The sequence below is a fragment of the Amborella trichopoda genome, chromosome 12 (assembly GCF_054954075.1).
Source record: "Amborella trichopoda isolate Santa Cruz 75 chromosome 12, AtrichopodaSantaCruz75HAP2 v2.0, whole genome shotgun sequence".
Taxonomy (NCBI): Eukaryota; Viridiplantae; Streptophyta; class Magnoliopsida; order Amborellales; family Amborellaceae; genus Amborella; species Amborella trichopoda.
The window spans coordinates 38,142,624-38,153,378 of NC_142347.1; the positions used below are offsets into that span (position 1 = coordinate 38,142,624).

The 10,755-nt window shown below is 36.4% G+C and overlaps 1 protein-coding gene, 1 long non-coding RNA gene and 1 pseudogene across 7 annotated transcripts; 1 reads left to right on the top strand and 2 right to left on the bottom strand.

The window, feature by feature from the left end:
* Positions 1 to 2,327: 2,327 nt before the first annotated feature.
* On the bottom strand, positions 2,328 to 7,758 carry LOC18421793 (putative alpha,alpha-trehalose-phosphate synthase [UDP-forming] 8). 4 transcript variants are annotated; one of them, XM_088853673.1, is made up of 4 exons: positions 7,566 to 7,728; positions 3,931 to 4,204; positions 3,354 to 3,408; positions 2,328 to 2,954 (listed from the first exon to the last, which is right to left on the bottom strand). In XM_088853673.1, the coding sequence occupies exons 2-4, from the start codon at positions 3,981 to 3,983 to the stop codon at positions 2,631 to 2,633; spliced, it is 432 nt and encodes a 143-aa protein (XP_088709799.1). In that variant the 5' UTR covers positions 3,984 to 4,204; positions 7,566 to 7,728; the 3' UTR covers positions 2,328 to 2,630. The 4 variants fall into 4 exon arrangements, with proteins under 4 accessions (XP_088709799.1, XP_088709798.1, XP_088709801.1 ...); XM_088853672.1 differs by lacking the exon at positions 3,354 to 3,408 and having other exon boundaries at positions 7,566 to 7,758; XM_088853675.1 differs by lacking the exon at positions 3,931 to 4,204 and having other exon boundaries at positions 3,354 to 3,405; positions 7,566 to 7,755.
* LOC148779571 (putative alpha,alpha-trehalose-phosphate synthase [UDP-forming] 9 pseudogene) lies at positions 4,682 to 7,553 on the bottom strand (annotated as a pseudogene). The gene has a single exon (XR_016045780.1). The product of XR_016045780.1 is annotated as a putative alpha,alpha-trehalose-phosphate synthase [UDP-forming] 9 pseudogene (transcript).
* A 643-nt stretch (positions 7,759 to 8,401) lies between the features above and the next one.
* Positions 8,402 to 10,427, top strand: LOC110006652 (uncharacterized). 2 transcript variants are annotated; one of them, XR_016045782.1, is made up of 2 exons: positions 8,402 to 8,998; positions 9,961 to 10,427. It is a non-coding gene; the product is annotated as an uncharacterized LOC110006652 (long non-coding RNA). The 2 variants fall into 2 exon arrangements; XR_016045781.1 differs by having other exon boundaries at positions 8,402 to 8,718.
* The last annotated feature ends 328 nt before the right edge of the window (positions 10,428 to 10,755 follow it).

The window sequence follows — 10,755 nt, forward strand, 5'->3', positions numbered from 1 at the left end:
TATCAGAGCTTGAAGTATCATTATCTGATTCTTCTTCTATTTGAAGTATATCATATATCTGGGTTCTGATCTCTTCTTCAAGTTGTAGGGCATTGAGTTTCTTTTTAATCCTACACTTATTTATGTAATGTCCTACTTTTCCATAATTATAACATACTAGAATCTTTCTTTTTCCTTTTTTAAAATTATTTTTTGGGACAAACTTTCTAGTAAATTTGTCCTTAATATCTTTCTTCTGACTAGATTTATACCTTTTATTTTTATTTTTTCTTTTATAAGGTTTATCAGATGAAGGTACAATATTATAGCCAAATTGCTCACAAAAATCTCCTAGTTCATTTCGCGAATTATGTTTTTCATATTTTTATTAGATGCACCTCACCAAGATGTACTAGTTGTAGAAAAAAAAAAAAAAAAAACACTAACAGACAGCTGTGACCGTGCGATGAAATTTGGATGGTGATGAGGGTAGGCAAAATCGTTGTTCATTTTCGCCTATAGGCATTGGGAAGAGTTTCCCTATATATATATATATATATATATATATATATATAGATAGAAAAAGTCTTAAAAATGCCTATAGGCGAACTGCTATAGTGTTTCACCCTCGTCACAGACATGCTACCGTCACGGACCTATGGGAGCCATGGCGGTCCCCCTACAATTTTTGCGTGAATTTTGTATGAAAAAAATCATTTCAAAGACTTGCTATGTCTGTGATGGTCTTTGATCCACGCTGTCCGAAAAAAACAGACGGCTCTGAGCCTATAGGCCAAAATATTGTTCATTTTTGCCTATAGGTGTGTGTTTTGTATATATATATATATATATATATATATATATATATAGGAAAACACTACGCAACACCTATAGGCGAAAATGAACAGTGATTTCGCCTACTCCCATCACCTTCTAAAGTTCATTGTTCGGTCACGATTGTTCAGTAGTGTTTCATTTTTAATTTTTTTTTATATAAAGCAGAACGACCTGAAATTTGGAGCGTGCATTCATCAAAAATTGGAGAATTTTCGAAAAATAAAAAATAAAAATATTTTACAAGAAAAAATTGACTAAATACCCCCGAAAAATTTCGGGGGTATTTTGGTCAATTTGTTTTCTTTTTTTATATTTTTATTATATGTGCATCAGTAAGATGTACATACACTCCAAATTTCAGATCATTCTAATTTTTTGAAAATAAAAAATAAAAAATAAAACACTTCCAGACAATAGTGACCGTGCAATGAAATTCTGACGGTGATAAGGGTAGGTGAAATCACTATTCATTTTCGCCTATAAGCGTTGGGAAGACTTTTCCACACACACACACACACACATACACACACACACACACACACACACACACATATATATATATATATATATATATATATATATATATATATATATATATATATATATATATATATATATATATATATATATATATAAACAGAGAGAGAGGGAGAAAAAATGCTTAAAAATATTCTTGAGTGAACGTCTACAGTACATCACTCATAGCTCATCACCATTCAAGCCTACCACACAATCACAATTGCCAATTGTATTCCAATTTTAATAATCATTTTTTGTATCAGATTAACCTCAAATTTGGTGGGTGCCTGTACCTCAGTAAAGTACATCTAATTAAAATACAAAAAATATAACTCTAACCATAAAATTGATCAAATTACCCCTACGAATATTTAATGGGTATTTTTATCATTTTATTTTTGTTGGAGTTGTTTAAATGTACTCACACCCAATTTTTAGATAAATCGAATTTTAAAAAAAAAAAAAAATTTCAAATACCACTAGACAATCATGGCCATCTAAAGATGATGATGAGTCATTACTGAAATACTGTAAATTTCTAAACTCACCTCCATCCAAACTACATCTTAAGATTACAGTTGTCTAATTGTTTTTAAATTTTAATAATTTTTTTACAAGTTAAAATCATATGAAAGTTTGTGTACACCTAATAACTCACACCTAAATAAATATTAAAAAAATAATTATCAAAAAATAAAGTGACAAAACACCCCTAAAATATTCATTAGGGAGATTTGATCATTTTTACTATTTGAATTGTTTTTCTACATTTTGTTCAGGCGCATCTCACTAAGGCGCAAAAATTGAGGTTAATCAGAATTGTAAAAAAATATATTAAAATTTAAATAGTATCAGACAATCGTGACTATTTGATGGACACTGGACGATGTTGAGCCATGTGTGAACTGTGAAGTACCATAAAACTTCACTCATAAATGTTCGAATAAACAGTAAAAAGAAAAAGAAAAAGTGACAAACTAAAAGAAAAAGAAGAAAAGAAGAACAACTCTTTGATTATAACTGACCAGATAATCCAAATCAATGTCACCCGTAACATGTATGGAGTTATTCTGATCTTTTTTATGCCATATCTTCTATAGTGAACCCTAGTATATCTTCCACTGTTCAGATAAGGGAATATCATAGTATAGACCCAACTCAGTATGCAAGTTTCTAAGCCCCCAAAAACACCTAATTTCAACCTATCCCACCAAAATCTTATCCCTTTGATTCACTCTATAAATTAAAGAACTGTGTAGAAAGCCAAAGGGAGCTGAAACACTTTCCCATCTGGTTCAAACAAAGCACCCAAATGATGACTGAAATTGTGCATGCGTTGGCACCTGGTTGTTAGACGAAGAAGCCAGGGCCTGAAGCAATTTTATGACATCCACAGTGTCCTCAAGGTAGTATTTGGCTTTACTTGGTTTTTGCCCCACTGTGCAAGCAAAAACTTCAGCTATTGCAGGCACAGTTGGGTCCTTTGTGGCAGTTGCGATGCTATGAAACATGTCCTCATCAGACCTGTCATCTCCAATACAAAGCACAAAATCAGCTGGCTTTCCCCTTGATGCCATGGCTGAGAGAAGCTTTTCAGCTACAACACCCTTGCTTACTCCCTGTATAATATCCACAAGAATAATAGAATGTAAGGCAGCAAAAGATATACCAATTCAAATTAGAAGCAATTTACCAGTTACCTCCAAAGTATGTGAACTCTCAATCAGTCATGATATCTCATAAGGGTCAGTGTACCATAATCTAATGGATAATGAGAAAATCATAGTCCATCGAGCCATCACCATACACTGAAATCATGGATGATGATGGTGAAAGGATGATCCACATGAACAGAACAAGACCCCAAAAGTGGGTTCCACCTTCTCTCTCCATCACCATTTACCATTTCAAAGGAAAGAGATAACCCAGTGGATTACGATCCACCTCCCATCTCACAAAACCTGGCAAGAACAGAGAAAATCTAATATGATCCTAAATCGATAAGCCACACAGTTTACCTCCCATATGTTGCAGATATATGACTTATGGCACATGCATAGCACAATACTCCTGCTGAGAGACAAAAAATAATTTTTAACATATTTAATACAATTCAAATTTTATTTTTTTTATTTTCATCTCATCCGTAAGTCATTTATGTTACTTTTATAGCTAATTAATTTTTTGTCCAAACTTTTCTAAACTTCTTTATGAAGTTATATTTTTTTAAATAAGCCAAATACCCTTGGAGAAATTCCTGTCTTTGGTAAGAATAATTAGCATATGAAAGCCCTTTTATTTTTTTGATTAAATTATCAAAGAGAATACAAAATACAAAATAAGGATACGTCACAAACAACACAGCCACACATCAGCAGCCAAGTCTTAAACTAAATTAGTGAAACCCAAAGGCCCAGAAGATGTGTCTTGAGTGATGAATGAATTCAAAATGAAATAATTCAAACACCAAAACATCATGTCAGAGAAAGCTGATAGGGAGCCAAAATAGTACATCTCAATCCAACCAGGTACATGAACATCAAACAAACAGCAAGCAAATATCACATTTAACCTATATACGGATAGATTGCTTACCTGTGGCTTGACTTCCACAATATGTTGACCCCTCTTAACAACCGCTGGTACATTGGCTAGAACATTTTCCAGGTGATCTAGAAGCTCCTTTGCCTGGGATGATCCAAAGTCTGGATCAGCTTCTTGATGATGCCAAACCAATGCACTTTCTTTGTGCTCAATGTAAGAGCCATCAGTGGTTTCAGTATATAGTTTCATCACAGGTCCAACTATCTTTTTCCAGTCAAAGTCAGCACCTAATAAACAGCACTCCCAAGAAGAATCCTTACTCCACCTACAACGTGTAAAACTCAACAACTCATCCAAACAGCACAACACAATGAAGTACTAGCGTACAAATCAAGGGAATTTTACTATAATCTAAAGGACTATGGTATTCTCATTGTCCATTGGGGACATCACCATTGAATGAAATGATGGATTGTGATGAAGAGAGAGGGAAAGTCACCAGAACAGGGCATAAACCCAAAGGTAAAATCCATTATAATCCAACAGTACCCAGAATCCCATGGACTATTATAGATTCATAATCCATTGGGGTATCACCATCCAATGAAATGAGATGGTGCTGCCTGGAGACCACCCCAAAGGTGGATACATCTCTCTATCTAATGGGTCTCCATAGTCATTGGACTAAACTATACTTCCCAATAAACAAACCACTACTTGCTCTAACCTCAGCAGATAATCCCAAAAAGAACAAACACCACCATGCCAAAAATCTCAATTACCAAAAAGCCAAAAAAAGCGCTTACCTTACAAAGTACCCATGCTCAGCTGCAATCCCCAGCTTCTCGCAAGGTGAAAACCAGTCACTTAGAGAATCCTTCCCTCTTCCACTAACAATAAAGACGATGTTTCTAGGATCACTACATAAGCCATTCAATACAAATATAACATCAGAACTGGGTGTTTTGCTAATGGAAGTTTGTGGCATCATGGTGCCATCGTAATCCAACAGGATCACCCTGCTTCTTGTATTGCTATAAGCCGACACAATCCTCTCAACTGAAAGTTTTCTGAAGTTGGGGCCAAGAGCCACAACCCTAAAACTCAAGCCAAACCCCATTGCGCAACACCTCTTAAGGAAATGATCTTGACATCCTCTCTTCAAGTCTTGGTCGAAACTTCGAGCCCAATAAGCAACATCATGGGAAATCACGTACTTGTAGTGCTTCTCATGCCGCATTTGCTTCTCTGTATCGGCCATTGTAATGGCTGAATTCATGGCTTCTGCTACTGCCTCAATGTTCCATGGATTGACCCTGATAGCTCCACTAAGGGAGGGTGAACACCCAATAAATTCAGAGACAACAAGCATACTCTTTCTTGGAGTATCATGAGCCAAACCAAAGGCTTCATCCAAACTAGCGCTTCCTTGTCGACAAACCACGTATTTATAGGGAATTAGGTTCATACCGTCTCTAACTGCATTCACCACACAGCACTCGGCAATGGAGTAAAAGGCAGCTTTCTCATGGGTTGGAACTAGGCGATCGATGAGGACCACAGGCTCATAACCTGGAGAACCATAAGCCTCATTAATCTTTTCAGCAATGACACGGGTCTCATTTTGGACCTCCTGTATATCTCTGCCCCTGCTTCTTGCTGGGTTAGCAATCTGAACAAGCACCACTTTGCCTCGTAAATTTGGGTGATCCCTCAAGAGTAGCTCCAAAGCAAGAAACTTGAAGCTAATACCCTTAAACAAATCCATATCATCCACACCCAAAAGCACCACCTTTCCCTTGTATTGCTCTTTGAGCTCTTTGGCCTTGGTTGCCATCTCGGTTCGACTTAGAACCGATTCAATCTGACCCATGTGAATTCCAACAGGGAGTATCTTGATGCTCACAGTCCGGCCATAATACTCGAGCCCAATGTACCCACGTTTGGACTCGTAATCGAGGCCAAGCAATCTACTACAACAAGAAAGAAAATGGCGAGCATAATCGAAAGTATGGAATCCAATCAGATCACAATTAAGAATTGTCCTAAGAATCTCATCTCGAACAGGTAAGGTTCGGTAGATCTCAGATGAAGGAAATGGACTATGCAAGAAAAACCCAAGTTTCACACGAGGGAACCTTTTTCTTAAGTAAGAGGGCAAGACCATTAGGTGATAATCATGAACCCAAACATAGTCCTCGTCTGGGTTAATAACCTCCATTACTTTATCAGCAAAAGTCTTATTTGCACAAACATAAGCTTGCCAATGGGATCGATCAAATCGAACCCCATGATTTCGAGTAATCGGAAGCAGGGAGTGGAAAAGAGGCCAAAGATAATGCTTGCAGAAACCATGATAAAATTTGGAATGAGTTTCAGCGGTTAGAAATGTGGGGACACAACGAAATTCCTTGAGCAAGAACTGGGCAATATCGTCCTGTTCATTTGGGCTGATCTCAACCCTGAGACAGCCCACATATATGACTTCTATTTGTTTCGGGAACCCATCTTGGAGTTGGAGGAGGAGAGAGTCCTCGTCCAATTCGAACTCCCACTTTCCAGTTAAGGCATTCTTTTGGGAGCGAAGGGGAAGTTGGTTAGCAACTATAATCCTTCGCTCTTGAACCATGGAATATACCATATCTGAAGGTGCTCTATTGTTTTGACTTTCATCATACACACAATCAAAGTCAGAAAGTATACCTGGATCTGTCATGACTCGAGGTAATTTCCTAAGTGCTCGGTCGAGATTGGGGAGCTCGTCACCTGAGGCTAGGTTCAAGAAGTTGGTGCAAGACCTAGATAGCATCTTTCCTTTCATGATAGATGGGCTTTTATATCTCATTTTGGGAAGGGGGGAGCGGCGTCAATTGATAGATGAGCCTAATCCTTATTCAAAAATAGGGACTTGTTCAAATATAGGAAATCGTACAATCTGTATCAGTAGGAAATGCCCGGATTCTTGTCCAAGTTCACGTTCTGATTGAAACAGCAAAAAGCAGACACTTTATTGCTGATATAGTCGAATCCAATGAAAATTAGCAGCTAAAGACCAGGAAACATTATTTCTAGGACCCAGAGTGAACTGGTTCTCAACCATATTTAGGTTTCAATGGAAACAACAATAAGGATTGACGAAAAGAGCCACGTTTTATTGCAGGAGTAACCAAATCCTATGAAAATTAGAGGTGTAGAGCACGAAAGAAAGAGGTCATTTTCTTGACAAAATTAAATTTCGATAGAAACGATAGAAGCGATAAGGATTACCAATGAAAACAGGGTTCTTGTTGCAGTAACAGGGGAGTCCAATGAACAATATCATCACAAAGCAAAATTAGGTTCATCTCACAATCAAATGGAAGCCCAAATAAAATTACCGTTTTATCAAGGAAATTTACAGCCAAGAGTTAGGTTAAGGTCTATGAACGATTATCAACCCTGATTTTCCCCATCATAACCAGACTCCAAACAAATAGTGATTCATCATCAAGAGTTTCACGCCAAAACCATTCATTCCAGAGACCAAATAAACCTAGGTTTTCATCTCCGAGTGTTACAAACAAGCAGCTCAAATCTTGAAGCTCAAATCATAAGGTACACAGAATCTATTATACCATTCATTTGCAAAGAATTCAGAAGAGAGAGAAAGCTTCGCTTCTATAACAAGAAGAGAGAGAAAAATCGACCTTTCAGAGAGCGTTAGGGCACAGCAGAAGAGAGCTCCATTAAAATTATACCAAAAGATATTAACTGCCTCCTCTGATGCTCTAAGGCGTGCACTCTTTCCTTCCCTCCCTCTCTCTCTCTCTCTCTAGAAACTATTACTCACTTTCTCTCTCTAAAAATGCCAAAAAAATTGCACTCGTCACCCCTGTCGATATTTAAATTCAGCGATTTACCGGTTTTACCGGCTTCCTCCAATCACCGTACATCACCACCAAGTCGGAGTCAGGGATTATCCGGTCGATAAAATAACAGTAAAAGCTAAAAGATTTCCTACTCCTGCGAGAGTATACTATTTATTTATTTTCTCTAATATGACCGGAAATACTTTTTGGATGTAATCTTTATAACCCATGCACTAATAGCAACAAAAATAATTTCGGAAATAAAATTTTTATGTATTAGAAAAAATTAATATCTTAATATCGAACATAGACCTGTCTAAGTTTTGAAGAGCTAGATCTAAGCATCACGAAATTAGAAATTCAATTTTTTTCTTTTGAAAATAATATTTAGTGGTTTCCAAAATTTTAGACGGGAACAATCTTTCTCATTTTTGCGAGAGGGAGTATACAAGTAGTATGATCTCGCGAGAACATACATAGTATACACATATCTATATCCACGTCTAGTGCTATGACGAATTTACCGTGAGTATCCGCACGAAGAAAATAAAGAATAGGGAAGTGATTGCTTATTGATTTAAAGGGCAATGTAGTCATTTTTGTGATGAGTCACGCCCATGCGCGTGTATACAGTCCAGCAGGGAACCTTCAAGAGATATTGTTGTTTATTCACGGCACGTCTTTTTTCCACGACCTCTTGAAAATCACGATATTTTTACCAACCTTTTTCTTATTCGGGTGTGGTTTGCATGAGGTTAACCTTTAAACAGTCAAATTAAGGCGTACTTCCAAATTTTATTATTAATGTAATTTCGGTATCAAATTTTCTAGGATCCCACCATGAGGTTCATAGGATGTCAAAAATTCTTATCATTCGCAGCTTTGTGCAACATGAGATCTGCTCGAAGAACTGTTGTTTGGTCCCTTTCTCTTTTATACTCGATGAATTTGACCTTTGATGACAACATCCTTGACAATTCTGGAGGCTATGGTGGGTTGATTAGAAATTATTTGGGTTGATTAGATATTCAGATGTGTGGAGTATTTCTATTGTAAATGAAGCGGAGGCCATAAATCTTTTGGAATGTTTGAAACTTCTTTCACGGTAGGAAGGGCAAAAGATTATTGAAGGAAATTCGATAAATGTCATAGTTTGGAGCCGTGAAGAATTTAATGCTCTATATAGCTTTAGAGTATTGTTTCATGAGATTAGGAACATCGTTTCTTCTATCAATCCCAATTTGCGTCATTCCTTTTGTGAGGCGAATAAGGTGATAGATGCTTTAGCAAACTCCATTTCTCTGCCTTTCAAATTTTCTAATGCTTACTCATCTTTACTTCTTATATATCTTGTATTTTGTGACTCTTTTTTTTATTTAATGGAAACGTTGTGTTAATTTTCAAAAAAAAAAAAAAAAAAAAAAAGGTTTTAAAATCCATTTTAATCTCTAGTTATAAAATTTTAAAACTCTAAAAATAATACTTGTAAAGTTTGAAAATAGACAGTTTAGATAATCTATTATTAGATACATTATTTTTGGTATTCGAAATCTTTTTTTCTTTTGATATTCATACATCTCGACATCAAGATGATCAACTAAACGGCTTTCCAACATCAAGACAACCTTTTATGATGGATTTTTAAGGTGAACTTTAATTCTACATTTCCACCCATAAAATAAGTGGAACCTTTTTTCTTTTTTTTCTTTTTTCCTTCTTTTTTTTGTGTGTGGAGAGTGAGCCTCTTCCGGCGATAGCGACCCGTTTGGGTGTGAATACAAGAAATTGAGGGTTGACTCTTGGTCTTTTCAAATAATTTGTTGTTTTGCACCCATATCTAGATTATCGAGTGTGATTTAAAAAAATATTTATGCTAGAAATTTAAAGAAAATGTGGCCTATTTGATTCGGAATCGCATGGGATGGATGGAAATCAAGAGGTGAGCAATTCTGATATTAGGAAATTGGAAATTAGGTTTTGCGATATGAAATTGTGTGAATTGGATCAAAATCAGGAGGTTAGAAGCTCCCTACAATTAATTAGATCAATTAGGTCATTTCAATTTTCTTTTTAAATATATCCTGATCTACATGGGGAGTCGGGATATAGGATCCAACTCAGATTCTCAAATAACGGTCTCCTTTTTCGATTGAATCGGTTTTTAACCCATGCTTTTGGAGTTTTGGTATTTCCACCGAACACTAACGGTTACCGTCGCCGTTAAAATTGGCAGCCAACCCATTGCCTAATGCTTCCACAAGTGATATCTTGGCACGCAACCATTCGCCGGGGCCCACAGCGTCAGTGTGGGACACGTGGAGGATTGTATTGGACGTTGGCGATGACGTCGCATGGAACCCGTCATCATACGTGTTTTATGCTGGTTGGCCCACCAGTGCTCTGGTTAAAAGATTGCTTGGAATTGCCACGTGTCGGTACCGCATTTGTGTGGGTCCACTTTATCTGGAGGGCCAGGTCATGACATTTATTTGGACATGGTGAAAGAACAGGGAAGCGGAACGTAGCAATCGATATTAAATGACTGGATACATAACATTTCCTTTCTCGTTTAACATATCACTTTCTTTTCTCCCTCCTTACTCATTATTGGGAAAAGTTTATATAAGATAGAAAGTTTAAAATGTAGAATTAAGGTCCACCTCTAAAGTTCTTATGAAAATGTTGTTGTGATGTTGGAAACATATTAATTTATCATTTCATGGGATGTATAGATATGGAGAAAAAAAAGATATTTCAACTCTTTCAAATAGTATATTTTGCAAAACATTATTTTGGCCGTCCATTTCCAATATTTTCATATATTTATAGATCTGATTGATTTGATTCAAGGTTTAAAAAACGGATCGACGACCCAGATTGTCCTCCCAAAAAAACGAGTCAGATCGGTAGATCGGCGTATCGAATTGGAGAATCGGCCAAATCAACAAGTTTTGTTGCAAAAAATTACTATAAATCTCTAAAATGATGTTATTTTAGTTTCTAAAATAAATTAGGAGTGATGCATTAT